Below are 21,372 nucleotides of genomic sequence, written 5' to 3' on the forward strand. Positions count from 1 at the left end.
AATGATACCTGATAAATGTTCCCATGTAATTTATTTAAGTAAATATTTATTGGGAGTTTCTGTTGTGGCTCATTGGGTTTAGAATCCGACTAGTAGCCATGAGGATGCCGTTGGATCCCTGGCCTCACTCAGTGGGTTAAAGGGTCTGGCATTCCCAAGAGCTGTGGCGTAAGTCATAGCCGAGACTTAGATTTGACATTGCTGTGGTTGTGGTGTAGACCGGGAGCTGCAACTCTAATTTGACTCCTAGCCTGGGAATGTCCATATGCCACAGGTGTGGCCCTAAAAAGACTAAAACATTAAAAATAAAAATAAATAGATATTATGTACCTTAGCAAATGTTTCTGTCTCTTATTACAAAAATTCTTTATAAATAGCTCTTTTCTCTTTCTACAGGAAAAGCCTTCATATACAGACTGTGTTTAACTTGGATTCTTCCCCTTTTTACTCCACTCAATCGACTTAGCAGGGTTTCAAGAGCAGCATTTATAAATTCCCAGGTATGAAAAATTTTAATTCTTGGTATTATATCTAACTTAAATATATAGATAAGAAGTAGAGTTTTGCAATTATAGATTTTGTATATCAGAGTTTGGGTTTATTGCTTGAAAATTTACTGTATAGGAGTTCCGCTGTGGCTCAGTGGGTTAAGGATCCAGCAGTTGTCACTGCAGTGGCTCAGGTTACTTCTGTGGCTCAACATTGATCCCTGGCTTGGGAACTTCCATATGCTACAGGTGCAGCCAAAAAGAAAAAAAAGAAAGGGGAGCTCCCCCTGTGGTGCAGCTGAAATGAACCTGACTAGTATCTGTGAGGATGCAGGTTTGACCCCTGGCCTCGCTCAGTGGGTTGGTGATCCAGCGTTGGCTTGAGCTGTGGTGTAGTTTGCAGATGCGGCTCGGATCCCTCATGCCTGTGGTGTAGGCTGGCAGCTGTAGCTCCGCTTTGACCCCTAGCCTGAGAACGTCCATATTCCACAGGTGCAGCCCTAAAAAGCAAAAAAAGAAAGGGAGGGAGGGAAGAAGGAAGAGAGGGAGAAAAACTCACTGTATAGTGTATAAAACATTCAACATTCTGATTTTCTTGGCCAGGAATCCCTTTACTCTTATAGTTAAATTTTTAATTCGTTGCCTCTCTTGTGTGTCCATCTCTTCCATTCTACCTTAATTAGAGACTCATTACATAAGAGCTGGGGTTATCTAGACCAATCCCCTCAATGTGAGGAGGAGATGAAGCCTAGGAAGGTACTTACTTGTCTGTGGATATAGAGCTAGTTTAGTGGTAGGACTGGCGTCAGAACTCTGGTCTCCCAGCTCCCCCCAAAGCAGTGGTGAAGCAGCGTATAGTTCATCAGTTACATCCTGCAGCTTTGGAGTCACTGTCTGGGTTAATACGCTCTTCTGTAAAATGGGGCTAATAATACCATCTACCTAGTAGGTTGTTGTGTGTCGGGATTAAGGAGGCGATGCCTATTGCTACTATTAGCATTGCCGGTGGCCTTTTCATGTCTCACTGTGTGGATCCCTTCACTGCTTCCTGAAGCTCCCTATCCTCAGGGTACATGTCACATGCCGTCCTGATCCTCCCTGTAATTCTCGGTCTGTAACACTGGCTTCTCTTCCCCAGCTCACTCCACAGCTGTGGGCAGTCCTCCGGGTTCTCACCGCAGCCTGTGTTTCTCTGGAGCCCCTTCCTCTCTGTTTGCTTGTATCTCCCACATCTCTACCTTCAGATCTGACTTACCCTCTGAACTTCAAGGAGCATTTCCAGGGGCCCTGTGGCCACGGCTTGATGTGCCTGACTTCCCACTCACATCAACCATGATGTACTTAAAACTTAAATTGGTGCTTTTTCTCGAAACCTAGCTTTCTTCCAACTGGCTTCCTAATTTCTGTCTGCGATAGTGCTAAACCCCTATGCTTTAAAAATCACTGTCTGGAGTTCCCGTCGTGGCGCAGTGGTTAACAAATCCGACTAGGAACCATGAGGTTGCGGGTTCGGTTCCTGCCCTTGCTCAGTGGGTTAATGATCCCGCATTGCTGTGGCTCTGGCGTAGGCCGGTGGCTACAGCTCCGATTCGACCCCTAGGCTGCGAACCTCCGTATGCTGCGGGAGCGGCCCAAAGAAGTAGCAAAAAGACAATAAAAATTAAAAAAAATAAAAATAAAAATCATTGTCTTTTCTTTATGTCTGTCTGGCCTTCCCATGCCAATTACAGATTGTGGTAAATTTTGGTACAATTAAGCAAATCAAATAAAAGTTATGAAAGATCTGGGTGTGTGTAGCGTGGATTTCTGGGCAGGTGTAGTAGGATTTTTTTTTTTTTTTTTTAAGAGGCCGCACCTGCGGTGTATGGAAGTTTTCAAGCCAGGGGTCGAACTGGAGCTATAGCTGCCAGTCTATACCACAGCCACAGTAACACACAGCCGCATTTGCAAACTATAGGGCAGCTCATGGCAATGCCGAATCCTTTAACCCACTGAGCGACGCCAGGGATCGAACCCACATCCTCATGGATACTAGTCAGGTTCTTTTTTTTTTTTGGCCTTTTATCTTTTTAGGGCCACACCCTTGGCATATGGAGTCTCCCAGGCTAGGGGTCGAATCGGAGCTACAGCCGCTGGCCTACACCACAGCCACAGCAATGCCAGATCCGAGCCGTGTCTTCGACCTTCACCACAGCTCACGGAAACGCAAAGCCAGGGATTGAAACCACAGCCCCATGCTTCCTAGTCAGATTCGTTTCCACTGCACCGTGACAGGAACTCCCTAGTCAGGTTCTTAACCTGCTGATCTATAGTGGGAACTCTAGGATTTTTCAGTTAGCCATCAAGACCCATGAATTTTCTTCCCATTCAAGTCTTTTGTATCTTTTTTTCTTCCCAGTCTGTTATCATCACTGTATTCAGGCCAGTAACCAGACTGACAGTTGCAATAGTGTAGTCGTTTGTTCATCTGAAAGTAGCCTGGTTTGTTCTCTCTACCCGCCTCAAGAAGTACAACCTCTTGACTTTCATAATGGAATGTCATCTTGTCACTTGTTCGTGTAGCACATGAATCTTGACTTAAGTACACACAGAATATCATTACTCTGAGAGGCCTGAGAGGTCCCATGATCTCTTAATCTTGAATTACAACATAGATCTGGCTAAATAGTTACTATTTCACCCACTTGTTTGACATACTTTAAAAATTTTATTTTTATTTTATTTTTGAATATATTCATATGATTCAAAACTCAAATATTAAACAAATGTACTGCATAAAGTCTCCTTCCCATCTTTGCTTCTGTCTCCGGGTCCTACCTCACCTGCAATTGGCAACCACCATTCTGGGTTTCTTGTTAATCCTTCCAGTTTATGCTTGTCTTTCCCCCTTGTGTTTTTTGTGTGTGTCTTTTTTTTTTTTTTGCCTTTTTCTAGGGCCACACCCGTGGCATATGGAGGTTCCCAGGCTAGGGAGTCTAATCAGAGCTACAGCTGCTGGCCTATGCCAGAGCCACAGCAATGCAGGATCCAAGCCGCGTCTGTGACCTACACCACAGCTCACAGCAACGCCAGATGCTTAACCCACTGAGCCAGGCCAGGGATCGAACCCACAACCTCATGGTTCCTAGTCTGATTCATTAACCACTGAGCCACGACGGGAACTCCTCCCCCTTGCATTATACAGTCTCTACTCCTTGCTTTTTTTATTTAAAAAACCTAGCTATATGTATTGTCATATATCAATGTATCATGGCCATCTTTCCATATGATGGCCCTCTCCTACTGATGGATGTTTTTCTTTTTTTTAAATGATTTTTATTTTTTCCATTATAATTGGTTTACAGTGTTCTGTCAATTTTCTACTGTACAGCAAAGTGACCAGTCACACATACATATATACATTCTTTTTCTCACATTATCCTCCATCACGCTCCATCATAAGTGACTAGATAGAGTTCCCAGTGCTATTCAGCAGGGTCTCATTGCTTATCCATTCCAAAGGCAATAGTTTGCATCTATTAACCCCAAATTCCCAGTCCATCCTACTTCCTTTCCCTCCCCCTTGGCAACGACAAGTCTGTTCTCTAAGTCCATGAGTTTCTTTTCTGTGGAAACGTTCATTTGTGCAGTATATTAGATTCCAGATGTAAGTGATATATGGTATTTGTCTTTCTTTTTCTGACTTACTTCACTTAGTATGATAGTCTCTTGTTCCATCCATGTTGCCGCAAATGGCATTATTTTGTTCCTTTTTATGGCTGAGTGGTATTCCATTGTGTACATATACCACATCTTCTCAATCCAATCATCTGTAATGGACATTTAGGTTGTTTCCATGTCTTAGCTATTGTGAATAGTGCTGCAGTGAACATACGGATGCATGTGTCTCTTTCAAGGAAAGTTTTGTCTGGATATATGCCCAAGAGTGGGATTGCTGGGTTATATGGTAGTTCTGTATTTAATTTTCTGAGGTACCTCCATACTCTTTTCCATAGTGGTTGTACCAATTTACATTCTCACCAACAGTGAAGGAGGGTTCCCTTTTCTCCTCACCCTCTCCAGCATTTGTTGCATGTGGACTTATTAATGAGGGCCATTCTGGGAGTTCCCCTTGTGGCTCAGTGGAAATGAATCTGACTGGGAACCATCAGGTTTCGGGTTCCACCCCTGGCCTCATTCAGTGGGTTAAGGATCTAGTATTGCTATGGCTGTGGCATAGGCCAGCAGCTACAGCTCTGATTAGACTCCTAGCCTGGGAACTTCCATATGTCGTGGGTGTGGCCCTAAAAAGACAAAAAAAAAAAAAAATGGCCATTCTGATGGGTGTGAGGTGGTATCTCATAGTAGTTCGATTTGCATTTCTCTAATAATCAGTGATGTTGAGCATTTTTTCATGTGCTTTTTGGCCATCCGTATATCTTCTTTGGAGAAATGTCTATTTGGGTCTTTTTCCCATTTTTCAATTGGGTTGTTGGGTTTTTTTGCTGTGGAGTTGTATAAGTTGTTTGTATATTTTAGAGATTAAGCCCTTGTCAGTTGGTTTGAAACTATTTTCTCCCATTCTGTAGGTTGTCTTTTTGTGGGTTTTTTTTTTTTATGGTTGCCTTTGCTGTGCAAAAGCTTGTCAGTTTGATTAGATCCCATTGGTTTATTTTTGCTTTAATTTCTGTTGCCTTGGGAGACTGACCTAAGAAAACATTTGTTAGGTTGATGTCAGAGAGTGTTTCGCCTATGTTCTCTTCTAGGAGTTTAATGGTGCTGATGGACATTTTTCTAATCTTCCGCTATCACAAACAGCACTGGTGTGAATAACTGTCTCTGTACCTGTATCACTTCGATTATGGGCCTGTAGGATAGATTCCCAGAAGTGAAATTGCTTGGTCAGAGAATATAGGCATTTGTAATTTTTTTCATCTCTTAAGGGCTGCAGCCACAGCATATGGAAGTTCCCAGGCTAGGGATCGAATTAGAGCTATAGCTGCTGGCCTACACCACAGCCACAAGCAACACCAGATCAGAGCTTCGTCTGAGACCTACACCACAGCTCAAAGCAATGCCAGATCCTGAACCCACTAAGTGAGGCCAGGGATCAAACCTGTGTTCTCATGGATACTAGTTGGGTTCATTACCGCTGAGCCACCCAGGAACTTCTGCATTCTTAATTTTGGGAATTTTGGCCAAATTGCTCTTCATGAGGTCATACGAATTTATATTCCTACCTGTAAAGATCAAAAGTACCTCCTTTCCCACAGTCTTATCAATATTATCAAATAAAAAAAAATTTTTTTTGCTCATTTGAGAGAGGAAAAATGAAACAGTATAGTTTAAATTTGCATTTATATTTTCTTTTCTTTTCTTTTTTTTGCTTTTTAGGGCCGCACCCCCAGCATATGGAAGTTCCCAGGCTAGGGGTTGAATTGGAGCTACAGCTGCCAGCCTATGCCACAGCCACAGCAACACAGGATCTGAGCTGCATCTTCAACCTACACTACAGCTCACAGCAATGTTGGATCCTTAGCCCACTGAGCAAGGCCAGGGATCGAACCCACATCCTCATGATTCCTAGTCGGATTCATTTCTGCTGTGCTACAATGGGAACTCCTGCATTTATATTTTCATGGGTAAGGTTGGACATCCTTTCATATGTTAAGGGTCATTTGTATTTCTTTCTCTGTGAACTGTACTCTGTCTTGTTCTTTTTTGGCTGCCCCCGTGGCATATGGAAGTGCCCAGGCCAGGGACTGAATCTGAGCTGGAGCTACAACCTACACCACAGCTGCAGCAATGCTGGATCCTGGCTGGGGATCAAACTGGCAGCTCCACAGAGATAAGCCTGATCATTAACCCACTGTGCCGCAGTGGGAACTCCTCTTCTGTCTTATTTTGTCTTAGGTTATTGTTCTTTTCTTGCCAATTTCTTAGAGATTTGTAACATATTAGGAAGATTACCCTTTTCTCTAATAGATGTTTTTACCATGTTGTTGTTTGTCTTTTGCCTTTGCTTGTGGTATTTTTTGTCATACAGAATTTTGTTGTATCTTTATGTAATCAAACGTACCAACCTTTTATTTTTATGGCTTTTGTATTTTGAGTCATGGTTGTAAAGGCCTTTCCCACTTCGAGTTTATAAAGTCTTCCCTGTTTTCTCCCAGCACCTTTATGGCCTTGTTTTCATACTTCTGTCTTTGGTCCATATGGAGCTTATCTTGATGCAAAGTGAGAGGTGGGAAATCCAGCTTAATTTTTATTTCCAGAAAAGTAAAAATTGTCCCAATGCCCAGTAAACTGCTCATTTCTTCACCACAGGTTCATCATATATTAAATTCCCTCATATATTGGGATACATTTCTGGATTTTCTGATATACTTCACTGGTTTTCTCATTATTATCAGCATCACAGTTTTATTTATTATTATTTTTTAAATTTAATTAATTTATTTATTTTTGTCTTTTTGCCTTTTCTAGGGCTGCTCCTGTGGCATATGGAGGTTCCCCAGCTAGGGCTCTAATCAGAGCTGTTGCTGCCGGCCTACACCACAGCCACAGCAACGCGGGATCCGAGCTGTGTCTGTGACCTACACTATTGCTCGCGGCAACGCAGGATCCCCAACCCACTGAGCAAGGCCAGGGATCGAACCCGCAACCTCATGGTTCCTAGTCGGATTCATTAACCACTTCGCCATGACGGGAACTCCAGGAAGACAATGATCATGTTTCCTTTAATCCTTTTCCTGGTTTCTAAACTGTGCCTCCTAGGATGTAGTTTCTATGACAACAGCTATTTGGCCATAGCGATCCACTGAAACTCCCCCTATGAAAGATGGAGTTGTCAGGATGACCTCTGATGAAGTGACACTGAAGGAAAGACTTATATAAAGTAGAGGGGGAGTTCCCATCGTGGCGCAGTGGTTAACGAATCCGACTAGGAACCATGAGGTTGAGGGTTCGGTCCCTGCCCTTGCTCAGGGGTTAACGATCCGGCATTGCCGTGAGCTGTGGTGTAGGTTGCAGATGCGGCTCGGATCCCGCATTGCCGTGGCTCTGGCGTAGGCTGGAGACTACAGCTCCGATTGGACCCCTAGCCTGGGAACCTCCATATGCCGAGGGAGCGGCCCAAGATATAGCAAAAAAAAAAAAAAAAAAAAAAAAAAAGTAGAGGAACAAGTTTTGTGAAGATCTGGAGGAAACATCAAAACCAATGAGCGTAGCACTGGTGGGGTCGGGGGGTGGGGGTAGAAGGTTGGAAAAAGATCTTGCAGCCCTTTTAAGACCAAGGCAAAGGTTTTGGATTGCTTTCTGAGAGGGAAGCCTTTGGAAGTTTCCAGTAGAGGAATGGTATGATCTGACATATTTTAGCAGATCCCCCTGTAAAAGCAGAGACCATTGAGGAAGCTAAGGCAATAGTCTGTTTATTCAAGTTCTTTTATGATCCTCATTACAGAGTTCTATCATGTTCTTCATAAAATTCCTGCGTATTTCTTAAGATATTTATTTTTTTTAATTTTTAAAATTTTTTAATTTTTATTTTTTTATTACTCAAATGAACTTATCACATCTGTTGTTGTATAATGATCATAACAATCTGATTTCACAGGATTTCCAGCCCACTGTTAAAATATTTAATTTAGGAATTCCTTGGTGGCTCAATGGGTTAAGGATTCGACGTTGTCACTGCTGTAGCTTGTGTCCCTGCTGTGGCGCTGGGTCTGTCCCTGTCCCAGGAACTTCCACATGTCACAGGGGTGGCCAAAAGTTTTTTAATTTTAACGATTTTGTGAAAGGAATCTTCCATTGTATCTGATAACTAGCTATTCATTTTTGTATAATCATTCTGTGTATTTTATAATTGGCTATCTTACTAAATTCTCTTTTTCTAAGGAGTTTTTTAAAAATGGACTTCATTAAGGTATAATTTACATACAATAAAATGCACTGTTTGGAGTTCCCGCTGGCACAGTGAGTTAAGAATCCAACTGTAGCAGCTCGGGTCACTGTGGAGGCGCAGGTTCGATCCCTGGCCTGGCTCAGTGGGTGAAGGATCTGGCATAGGTCGTCACAGCAGAAACTGGCAGAACATTATAAATCAACTGTACTTTAATTAGATCAATCAATCAATCAATCAAGAGAAAATTCTTGAACAAATCTCCTTGTGGACAGAACGTTTTCATTTCTCTTGGATAAACACTTAGGAATGGACTTCCTGGGTCTTAGAGTAGGTTTGACTTTATCAGAACTGCTAAATAGTTTTCCAGAATGATTGTACCACTTTATATTCTCACCAGCAGCGTATGAGATGCAGTTTCTCCGCATCCTTGTCAGCACTTGGTATTGTCGGTCTTTTTAGTTTTAGCCATTAGAGTGGGTGTTTAATGACATTTCATTGTTCATTGTGCAAAACCACGATTTGTATTTCCCCAGGGATTGTGATGTTGAACATCTTTTCATGTGCTAATTTGCACATATTTTGTGAAATAATCTGTTCAAATCATTTGCTAATGAGTTGTTTGTCCTGTTATTGAGTTGTTTGAAGTCTTTGTATATTCTAGGAGTTCCCATCATGGCTCAGCTTATCGGTTAACGAATCTCACTAGTATCCATGAGGACATGGGTTCGATCCCTGACCCTGACCTCGCTCAGTGGGTTAAGGATCTGGCGTTGCCATGAGCTATGGTGTAGGTTGCAGAGGTGGCTCAAATCTGGTGTTGCTGTGGCTGTGGTGTAGGCCAGCAGCTACAGCTCGGATTTGACTCCTAGCTTGGGAAACTCCATGTGCCAAGGGTGCAGCCCTAAAACAACACACAAAAATTTTTTTTTAAAGTCTTTATATATTCTAGATACAAGTCTTTTGTCAGATATATGTATTCCAAATATTTTATCCCCGTTCATGGCTTGACTTTTTATGCCCTTGATGATATCTTTCAAAGAGCAGAGTTTGTCAATTATTTCTTTATGGTCCATGCTTTTTGTGTCCTAAGAAATCTTTGCCCACCCCAAGGTCCTAAAGTTTTCTCCTGTGTTCTCCTCTAGAAATTTAACTTTTACATTTAGTTCTGTGATCCATTTTGAGTTAAAATTTGCATGTGGTGTAAAGGGTCAAGTTTCTTTTTTTTTTCTATGATGACTATCCAGTTGTTCCAGCACCATTTGTTTGAAAATATTATTTCCCCCATTGAATAAATGTGTCACCATTGTGAAGAAAAAGTGAAATAAACCTGACTAAAAACATCAATTGGTAATATATTCGTGTGTCTTTTTCTAGACTCTATACTACACTATCTTGGTTACTATCGTTACAATAAGCCTTAAAATCAGGTAGAGTAAATTTCCTTTTGTATTCTTCCTTTTGAAATTGTTTTAGCTATACTAGGTCCCCTGTATTTGCTATAAATTTTAGAATCCAGAGTTCCCTCTGTGGTGCAACAGGATCAGCAGAGTCTCAGTATCGCCAGGGCACAGGTTCAGTCCCCAACTGGCGCAGTGGGTTAAAGGATCCAGGGTTGCCGCAGTTGGTTAAAACTGCAGGTGGGATTTGAACCCTGGCCTGAGAACTCCATATGCTGTGGGGCAGCCAAAAACAAATTTTTTCTAGAGTCAGCTTGGTTATGTTTACAAAAATAAGCTTTTAAATATTTTGATTGAGATTACATTGATTCTACAGGTCAATTTGAATAAAACTGACATGTTAACTGTTTCAGTCTTCTAATTCATGTACATGGCCTGGCTCCATTGATTTAGATCTTTTACATTTCTTTCAGCTGTTTTATAATTTTCACTATACACGGTTTGCACATATTAAGTTGACACCTAGGTATTTAATGGATTTTTTTTTTTTTTTTTTTTAGGGTCATATCCATGGCGTATGGAGGTTCCCAGGCTAGGGGTCGAATCAGAGCTGTAGCTGCTGGCCTACACCACAGCCACAGCAATGCCAGATCCAAGCCACGTCTGCCACATACACCATAGCTGATGACAATGCCGGATCCTTAACCCACTGAGCAAGGCCAGGGATCGAACCACAGCCTCATGGTCACTAGTCCAGTTCGTTACCCACTGAGCCATGACAGGAACTCCTAGGTAATTCATGTTTTTAGTATTCTTATGGATGCATTGTTTTTCAACTTGATATTCATATGTTGACTTCAGTTATCTTCAGGGTCTTTTTTTTTTTTTTTTTGCCCAGCAAGGCCCCCAAAACACACTTTCTTTGCCTTTTCCTTGGACTTAGAAGCAAAATTTACTAGTTCCTTTTTCATTAAATTCGAACCCTGAGAGGGTTCCAATTTCTGTTACTGATAAAAACTTGAGCACAGGAGTTCCCTCTGTGGTGCAGTGGGTTAAGAATCCAACTGCAGCGGCTTGGGTTGCTGTGGAGGTGCAGGTTCAATATCCGGCCCAGCAGAGTAGGTTAAAGGATCTAGTCTTGCCACAGCTATGCAGCTATGGCTTGGACTCAGTCCCTGGCTGGAAACTTCCACATACTGCAGGTGCAGGCATAAAAACAAAAAAACCTCAAGCCCTTATCGCTGCTCTGGCTCTGCTCCCTCTCCACTGCTGGCATCTAGGGATTTCTTCTTTCTTTCAAGCTAAGATGTACATTTTTAAAGTTTTGGCTATATTGGAGTTCTCTTGTGCAGCAGGTTAAGAATCTGGCATTGTCATTGCAGAGGCTCTGGTCGCTGCTGTGGCACAGGTCCTATCTCTGGCCCGGGAACTTCCACCTGCTGTGGGCACGATCAAAAAAACTTTTGGCTATAGTTTAGCTAGAATCTAAAGATTTGTGGCAGAAAAGTTTCAACACGTCCTAGACCACATTTTGTTGGAATCAGAAATCTTGGGCCTGGGAGTTCCCATCCTGGCACAGCAGAAACGAATCCAGCTAGGAACCATGAGGTTGCAGGTTCGATCCCTGGCCTTGCTCAGTGAGTTAAGGATCCGGTGTTGCCGTGAGCTGTGGTGTAGGTCGCAGATGCAGCTCAGATCCCACGTGGCTGTGGCTGTGGCATAGGCTGGCAACTAGAGCTCCGATTTGACCCCTATAGCCTGGGACCCTCCATGTGCCTCAGGTGCGGCCCTACAAAGCAAAAAAAAGTTTCTGACCGTCTTTTCACTTGACTCAGAGAAGCCATGTTACTCTGATTTTGGTAACTGCTGTGTCTTTTCCTCTTTAGAATGGAGATCTCCTCTCATCAGTCTCACCTCCTCCAACAACTGAATGAGCAGCGCAGGCAAGATGTATTTTGTGATTGCAATATTCTGGTTGAAGGAAAAGTCTTCAAAGCCCATCGGAATGTATTATTTGCTAGTAGCGGCTACTTTAAAATGCTTCTTTCGCAGACTTCCAAGGAAACGAGTCAGCCGACCACCGCGACGTTTCAGGCTTTCTCTCCCGACACTTTTACCGTCATCCTGGACTTCGTCTACTCTGGTAGGCTCTCTCTCACGGGTCAGAATGTCATAGAAGTGATGTCAGCTGCTAGCTTCCTTCAGATGACTGATGTCATCAGTGTTTGTAAGACCTTTATTAAATCTTCGCTTGACATCAGCGAAAAAGAAAAAGATCGCTATTTCAGCCTCTCCGATAAAGATGCCAGTTCTAATGGTATAGAACGTTCCTCTTTTTATAGCGGTGGCTGGCAAGATGAAAGCAGTTCTCCACGCTCTCACCTGAGCCCCGATCAAGGGACGGGTATAATAAGTGGGAAATCTTGGAGTAAGTATAATTACCATCCAGCCCCCCAAAGGAATACTCAGCAACCTCTGGCCAAGCATGAACAAAGGAAAGAGTCCATGAAAAAGTCCAAACATTTGAGGTTGTCACAGCCTTCTGAAACGACTCAGTATAAGTCAAGCAAACGAGAAGCTCGAACATCTGATTCTTCCAGCCACATTTCCCAGTCTGAAGAGCAGACACAGATGGATGCGGAAATGGACTCTACTCCTGTTGGCTATCAGTACGGTCAAGGAGCTGATGTCACATCAAGAAGTTTTCCAGGTACCCACAAAGAGACTCCATCCCCTCAATCACATTCCAAGACTCCTCTGTAAATCAATCCTATTTCAACATAACACCTTTAGGTGTTATGGGCAGTTGAGCCAAGTGATTCTTTTTTTAGTCATACTTCTCTAATGAAATCTATTCATTAAATGTTAAGTTAATTTCTTTAATTAAAAGTAATATTGGATGAATTTAAGGAGGTCAAAAGAATAGCGTGTTGAGGGTGGAAACCCACGATTTTCCAAACCTACGCCTGAGGGTGATTAGATTACTGTTAAGTTTTTAAAGCTCTTTCCTTAAATGGTTCAATCCTTAAGACACATATTTTCATTTGAAATAGTTTTTTTTTTTTTTTTTTCTGAATTCAGTAGGGAGGAGTTTTGTTGTTGTTGTTGTTGTTTTTCCTTTTTTTTGGCTGCCCCTACAGCATATGGAAGTTCCTGGGCCAGGGATCGAATCTGAGCTGCAGCCTAACACCACAGCTCTAGCAAGGCTGGATCCTTAGCCCACTGCACCACAACAGGAACTCCTTTATTTGTATTTTGTAATTTTAGAAAAATTCCAAACATATATTAAGAGAGGATAGTATAATTAACCCCCATGTACCCATTACCCAGTCCTACTCATGACCAGTCTTATTTAATCTGTGCCTCTGCCCCAACACCTCCCATTTTTAAGCAAACCTAAGACATCATATTTTATCTTAAATATTTCAGAATATGTTCCTAAAATGTAGTTTTAAAAAAACCTGCAGAGAGTTCCCGTCATGGCTCAGTGGTTAACGAATACAACTAGGAACCATGAGGTTGTGGGTTCGATCCCTGGCCTTGCTCAGTGAGTTAAGGATCCAGCGTTGCTGTGAAGCTGTGGTGTAGGTTGCAGACTCGGCTTGGATCTGATGTTGCTGTGGCTCTGGTGTAGGCCGGTGGCTGCAGCTCTGATTAGACCCCTAGCCTGGGAACCTCCATATGCCGCGGATGTGGCCCTAGAAAAGACAAAAAGACAAAAAAACAAAAAAAGAACCTGCAGGAGTTCCCTTCACAGATCAGCGGTTAACGAACCTGACTAGGATCCATGAGGATGCAGGTTCCATCCCTGGCCTCGCTCGGTGGGTTAAGGATATGCTGTTGCCGTGAGCTGTGGTGTAGGTCACAGACGTGGCTTGGATCCCACGTTGCTGTGGCTGTGGTATAGGCCGGCAGCTGTAGCTCTGATTCAGCCCCTAGCCTGGGAACTTCCAGATGCCACAAGTGCAGCTCTAAAAAAGCAAAAAAAAGAGTTCCCATAGTGGCTCAGTGGTTAACAAATCCGACTAGGAACCATGAGGTTGCAGGTTTGATCCCTGGCCTTGCTCACTGGGTTGGGGACCCGGCGTTGCCATGAGCTGTGGTGAAGGTTGCAGATGCAGCTCAGATCCCGAGTTGCTGTGACTCTGGTGTAGGCTGGTGGCTACAGCTCCGATTGGACCCCTTGCCTGGGAACCTCCATGTGCCTCGGGAGCGGCCCTAGAAATAGCAAAAAGACAAATAAATAAATAAATAAACAAAAAAGCAAAAAAACACCCAAACCAAACCAAACAAACCCCCTACAATACCATTATTATTGTACCTGAACAAAATTAACAAATCTTTAATATCATTAAAGCCAATCAATATTTACATTTCCCTGGTCGTCATATAAATTTTAGACAAAAATTTGGTTGTATAGGTAACATATTTAAAAATAATAGGCAACCTGACTGATTTTTACTAACCATATCTTCCTGTAGGATATAATATGAAAATACATGAAATTGTATCATATTGTAGAGCTTACTGAAAATCCTGCTGAGCTCTATAATGGGCCAAGGAAGACAGAAATAACAGAGCAAAAATGGAAAATATTTGTTGCATTTTATTTTTCATTTTTGTTTTGTTTTGTTTTGATTGTCTGCACTCTTGGCATATGGAAGTTCCTGGGCCAGGGACTGAATCCAAGCCACAAGTGTGGCAGCACTGGATCCTTAACCCACTGCACCAGGCTGGGGATGGAACCCAGGACTGCAGCAACCCAAGCTGCTGCAGTCAGATCCTTAACCCACTGTACCACAGCGGGAACTCCTGTTGTGTTTTAAAGCAGCAAAAATGTTATCCTTTCTTGGGCTCTGAACTGTTATAATTCTGGGTTATTTAAATCTTCAATAATGACCAGCTATTAAATTGATGAGATTTGCCTCCAATCACAACTAACATTTTGAATATGTATGAGTTTTAAAACAAAAAATTAAGGATCCTTGAAACTTTTTCATTTTACAAGAAAAGTAGCACAACTGTATAAAAAGTAAAGGCAGGGGGATAAATGCCTAAATAAATAATTATTTAATAAGTAAGTTAATAAAACAAGGTACTTAGAATCTTTAAAATCCAGTACTACCTCTTGATATTTAACATCTAGGGACTCTCAGAGTTCCCATCGTCGCTTAGCAGTAATGAACCTGGCTAGTATCCTAGTATCCATGAGGACATGGGTTCATCCCTGGCCTTGCTTGGTGAGTTAAGGATCCGGCATTACCATGAGCTGTGAGGTAGGTTGCAGATGCGGCTCGGATACCACATTGCTATGGGTTGTGGCTGTGGCTGTAGCTCCAATTCGACCCATAGCCTGGGAACTTCCATATGCCGCAGGTGCAGCCCTAAAAAGCAAAAAAAAAAAAAAAAAAAAAAAAGACAAAATCTATCCAGACTTTGTAAATATCTCCTGAGGTTATGGTTCCGTAATAGGATTATCATCTTTGACAATCTAGTCTTTATAAAATTTCTTCCTTTTTCTTTTCGCTTATCTTTCTGAGATTGGACTCACCAGCCCCTTTTGGATTCTTGAAGTTATTAGAATTTTGATTATGAACCTTCTGGTGACTTAATCAAACTGTCTCCTGACAGATGACCTGCCCAGGATGAGGTTCAAGTGCCCGTATTGCACACATGTGGTGAAGCGGAAGGCAGACCTCAAGCGGCACCTTCGTTGTCACACAGGAGAAAGGCCTTACCCCTGTCAAGCTTGTGGGAAAAGATTTAGCCGGCTAGACCATCTAAGTAGCCATTTTCGAACAGTATGTATATGATTTTTTCATCATTTTACTTCTTAGGAAATCCATGCATTTATCAGCTTTAGGATAATCTGATTAACTGAGGGAAATCTTTTCATAAAACTCTACCAGATTAAAATTTTATTCCCATTTAATGTTTTTGCTTTACATATAATGCATAAATTCATATATTTTTTAAAAATAGATTTTTATTCTCCTTTTGAAACCTTAAAGTAAGAAATAGTCTTTTGAATATCCATTTTTTTTTTGTCTTTTTGTTGTTGTTGTTGTTATTGTTGTTGCTATTTCTTGGGCTGCTCCCTCGGCATATGGAGGTTCCCAGGCTAGGGGTCCAATCGGAGCTGTAGCCACCGGCCTAAGCCAGAGCCACAGCAACGCAGGATCCGAGCCGCGTCTGCAACCTACACCACAGCTCACGGCAACGCCAGATCGTTAACCCACTGAGCAAGGGCAGGGACCGAACCCGCAACCTCATGGTTCCTAGTCGGATTCGTTAACCACTGCGCCACGACAGGAACTCCTGAATATCCATTTTAATTGACTTGAAATCTAATGTGTTTTATATCCTGGCCTTTTCAGGATATAAAACGAGCCAACAACAATGTAAACTTTAAAAATGTTTTAAATGTCTAGGTCAAAATCACCATTTCTGGGAGTTCCTGTTGTGGCTCAGCGGTAACGAACCTGACTAGTATCCATAAGGATGCCATTCAATCCCTGGTCTTGCTGAGTGGGTTAAGGATATGGCACTGCTGTGAGATGTAGGTTGCAGACACTGCTCAGATGCCTCATTGCTGTGGCTATGGTGTAGGCTTCGGCTGTGGTGTAGGTCACAGATATGGCTCAGATTCCATCCCTGGCCTGGGAACTTCCATATGCTGCAGGTGTGGCCAAAAAAGAAAAAAAAATAGTAGTCTCAAATGATATGAGTTTTTTCTGCCTTTTTTTTTTTAAATAGCAGGTGATCTCATGAATTTTCATTGGGTTCATCATATTTGGATCCATAACAATTATTATTCTTTTTGATACTCAGATTTTCATGTGTGCAGTGGGGACACTCAAAGCTGGCTCTTGTGTCCTTTTGTCACAACTCTGTTAAATTTTCAAAGTATCCTTGTTCTCTGGCTCCAAAAGAGCCCTAGGCTCACCTTGAACATCCCCTGCCAAAAAAAAAAAAAAGGAATCAGTCATTTCTCAAAGAAGCTTTGGTACCTTGTAGTGGGGAATGAAATTAGAAAACAAAATTTAGACACCTAGGGTGCTCATTGTTATAAGGCATCATTCTTTTCAGATTATTTCTGAGCTAGAAGATATATATTTTTAAAATAATGAATTCATGATCATATTTTCTATTTTATAGTATTTCACTTGATTTCTTTGTCTTTGTAACTGTATTGGAATCTGTATGAATCTGTGTCGGAAATTTGTAACAAAACAATGCCACATATCATAACCATAATACAGATACTATCTCTGGAGAAATAAAGATACACTCAAATTATGTACTTTCAACATTTACTCATTGATACATCAGTGGTTAAGCAGAAGATAATAACTGTACTGAGTGGTAGTCATATACATTTTCGTAGATATTTTACAGACTGCATCAAGTTTCTTGGGTTTTTGACTGTTTGTGTTTGGTGGGCTACTTTCATCCTGTTCTGACTTTTTCTAAATGAATACGCCTTAAACATTAACTCAGCATGATATAGTTAATTATTTGTAATAATTTTTAGACTAGCATCTATAATCTACTGTTCTGACAGCTATTGATCAAAGGTATTTAGTAATATCTATAATATATAATTATTCATCAATTATAATTTCTTCCCAAAGCATTTTACACATATTAACTCATTTGGTCCTTACAACCTGAGCTGTATCCCCATTAGTAATAAGGAAGTAATCAAGGATAATAATAGGGTGATATGGCGCAGAGCCACCGTAATTGTTGTTTATAACCAGTGTTCATTCTGATACTCACGTTTCTATTCTGATTGGGTGGTGCCCATATCTTACCAATTATTAAATATTTGACAATTACCATGGAAGAAGGTTTATAATGTTTTAAATTACTTGTTTCAAGATACATGGTTATGGATGTGACTAGAGATTCTCATACTAACTGAACTAAGTCAGAAAGAGAAAGAAAAATACCATATGATGTCACTTATATGTGGAATCTAAAATATGACATAAATTAATCTATCTACCAAACAGAAACAGACTCACAGACATAGAGAACAGACTTGTGGTTGCCAAGGGGGAGAGGGGAGAAATTGGGAAAAAATATACAAGATTAGGGAGTTCCCGTCGTGGCGCAGTGGTTAACGAATCCGACTAGGAACCATGAGGTTGCGGGTTCGATCCCTGCCCCTGCTCAGTGGGTTAACGATCCGGCGTTGCCGTGAGCTGTGGTGTAGGTTGCAGACGTGGCTCGGATCCCGCGTTGCCGTGGCTCTGGCGTAGGCTGGCAGCTACAGCTCCGATTCGACCCCTAGCCTGGGAACCTCCATATGCCGCAGGAGCAGCCCAAGAGATGGCAAAAAGACCAACAAATAAATAAACAAATAAAAATAAAGGCATTAGTTTAAAAAAAAAAAGATACAAGATTAGTAAATGACAAAAGCAGGGCTAGAACATAAGCTTTCCAATTCCTAGTCTAGTCCTCTTTCTACTAGATCTTTCATTAATAAAAGTATCAAGTAAGTAATCTTTACATCAAAAAATATTTTTTGATAAATTTAAATTTGCAACAAGGTTTTTTTCTTTCTCTAGCAAAATAACAAAATATTAATAGCAGGAGTTCCCGTCGTGGCTCAGTGGTTAACAAATCCGACTAGGAACCATGAGATTGTGGGTTTGATCCCTGGCCTCGGTCAGTGGGTTAAGGATCCGGCATTGCCATGAGCCATGGTGTAGGTCAAAGACGTGGCTCAGATCTGGCGTTTCTGTGGCTCTGGCGTAGGCCGGTGGCTGCAGCTCTGACTGGACTCCAAGCCTGGGAACCTCCATATGCCGCAGAAGCAGCTGTAGAAAAGGCAAAAAGACAAAAAATAAAACAAAACAAAACTAATAGCAACGTGAAATGAGATCCCCCCCAAATTAAGATATGTAGAATCTGGAGTTCCCGTCGTGGCGCAGTGGTTAACGAATCCGACTAGGAACCATGAGGTTGCGGGTTCGGTCCCTGCCCTTGCTCAGTGGGTTAAGGATCCGGCCTTGCCGTGAGCTGTGATGTAGGTTGCAGACGCGGCTCGGATCCAGCGTTGCTGTGTCTCTGGTGTAGGCCGGTGGCTACAGCTCCGATTGGACCCCTAGCCTGGGAACCTCCATATGCTGTGGAAGCGGCCCAAAGAAATAGCAACAACAACAAAAAAGACAAAAAAAAAGATATGTAGAATCTTTAGAACAGTACATGGTATTTATTAAGTATTTGCAATTATTATTATTATTATGGGAAGTGTCCCTTGTTACCTCAGATATAAAGATACTGTTGGATTAAGGGATATGTGAAATTAGTAAGTATATAACATTAATCATAAAAAAAATAATAGACATTGGTTCGGGAAAGCTGGTATTGGAGTTCCCACTGTGGCATAGTGGGACAGTGTTGTCTCTGCAGGATTCAGTGTTGTCTCTGCAGTGGCCCAGGTCAGGGTTCAATCCTTGGCCCAGTGCAGTGGATTAAGGATCTGGCATTGCTGCACTTGTGGCATAGGTTGCAGCTGCGGCTTAGCTTCCATTTCTGGCCTGGGAATTTCCATATGCCACAGGTGCGGCCAAAAAAAAAGAGAAAGAAAATAGAGAAAGCTGATGTGAATATTTCTTGACATCAATTTATCACTAAAACCTGTGATATTTTTCTAATAATTAGGTGTTAATTTAATGTATGCTTGGCTTTGAACATCTTAAGTTTATGAACTGGTACTTAGACTATCAAAGTGTTCTGCTTTTGAAAAATCTCTCTTTTTTAAAATCACTATTTCAATCTCTACACAGATTCACCAGGCATGCAAACTCATCTGCAGAAAATGCAAACGCCATGTGACTGATCTAACAGGTCAAGTGGTACAGGAAGGAACCAGGCGCTACAGACTCTGTAATGAGTGCCTTGCTGAAGTTGGCATAGACAGCCTTCCCATTGATTTGGAAGCTGAACAGCATCTTATGTCCCCATCAGATGGAGATAAGGATTCCAGATGGCACTTGGGAGAAGATGAGAATAGATCATACGTGGAGATTGTAGAGGATGGGTCTGCTGATCTGGTCATACAACAGGTTGATGATAGTGAAGAAGAAGAAGAGAAGGAAATAAAGCCCAACATCAGGTAGCTGAAGGTGAACCAACAGAGGTGGCATGTCTGCAACTTACATTAACTTCCGTTTCTCTCTCTTTCCGTGGTCAGAGTCTGGTGAACAGATCATCAGACTGACCTAAAAGTAATGACCTGATATCATTTGCATGCTTTCTGAACAGGCCATTGTATTCATTCTGAACCTTGATGCCCTAAAATCTGTTGCTGCACTGGAAAGAAAGACCTAGCTTGAGTTGGCATGATGGATGAACAATTAATCCTCTTACTTTTATTACAGAGATACCTTTTTTTTAAACATTGGAAGATCGACTTAGCAAATTTTTTTCAAAGAAAATATTTTAAATAAATTCACCACAATCAAACTTTATATAAATAATTTCAAGGTGTTTCAAAAACATGTAAACTACCAATATTGAATTTTCACAGGGTACCGGGTAAGAGCACATTAAAGGGTCTGGCAGCCTATCTGACTAAACAAATTAGTCTTTCCATTAACTTCAGATCTAAAACGACCTATCATTATTCCCATATCCTACATGTTTTAACATTATGGCGGAAGACAAATCTAAAATTGTTGAAATCATTCATATTTGAAATTTTTGTCATTAAGTTAAAAATCACTCTTATGTATGTAGTCAGTATTTTAAAAAAAAAAGAAAAAAAGGGAGTTCCCGTCGTGGCGCAGGTGGAAATAAATACGACTAGGAACCATGAGGTTGCGGGTTCGATCCCTGGCCTCGCTCAGTGGGTCAAGGATCCGGCATTGCCGTGAGCTGTGGTGTAGGTTTCGGATGCAGCCCAGATCTGGCGTTGCTGTGGCTGTGGCGTAGGCTGGCAGCTGTAGCTCAGATTAGACCCCTAGTCTGGGAACCTCCATATGCTGCTCGTGCAGCCCTAAAATGACAAAAAGACAAAAAAAAAAAAGCCAAAAATAGAGGCTGACCAGATATTATATACAGACCTCATTTTTTTTAAAGGAGTAAACTAATACTGTCAAGGTTGTTTTTGAAGATCTGTCAATATACAGTGCTCTTCCTCTCTAAAGAAAAAAGAAAACTGGAGGTTCTTACCAGTTTTTAAGAGTAATTTCTAACATTTCTATACTGCTATATTATTTATAAAGTGCTCTCTCCAACATTTTCCCACCAATCAGCAGAATAAAGATCATTCTGTCTGATTTACAAATGAGGAAATTAAGGTTAGGAAGTTTAAGTGGTAGGGCTGGTGAGGGGACAGGTTTTGGTTTTAAATCATCCTCTTTCAACTGTTTCTTCCTGTATTGTCTCCTGAAATGGCCAAGGAATGAAGTTAAACCTCACCAATCTGCAATAATTATAAAAAGATGAAATGGCCAAGGAATGAAGTTAAACCTCACCAATCTGCAATAATTATAAAAAGAAGCCTATCAGATTTAGAAAGTATGAAAAAAGAAGATTTAGAAAGTATGAAAGAAGAGGAATTTAATTATCTCCAACAGCATATATC

At 41.4% G+C, this 21,372-nt stretch overlaps 1 protein-coding gene across 1 annotated transcript in view; it reads left to right on the top strand.

The window, feature by feature from the left end:
- The window catches only part of ZBTB8A (zinc finger and BTB domain containing 8A), a 38,477-nt gene extending 18,227 nt beyond the window's left edge, over positions 1-20,250 (top strand). The window contains exons 2-5 of the mRNA XM_047793073.1: positions 397-500; positions 11,657-12,480; positions 15,402-15,571; positions 19,571-20,250. Coding sequence (XP_047649029.1) covers positions 11,658-12,480; positions 15,402-15,571; positions 19,571-19,903 — 1,326 coding nt within the window. The 5' untranslated portion in view covers positions 397-500; position 11,657 and the 3' untranslated portion in view covers positions 19,904-20,250. The remainder of the gene's footprint in view (positions 1-396; positions 501-11,656; positions 12,481-15,401; positions 15,572-19,570) is intronic.
- Positions 20,251-21,372: the final 1,122 nt, after the last annotated feature.

This window comes from Phacochoerus africanus, chromosome 8 (assembly GCF_016906955.1).
Source record: "Phacochoerus africanus isolate WHEZ1 chromosome 8, ROS_Pafr_v1, whole genome shotgun sequence".
Lineage (NCBI taxonomy): Eukaryota > Metazoa > Chordata > Mammalia > Artiodactyla > Suidae > Phacochoerus > Phacochoerus africanus.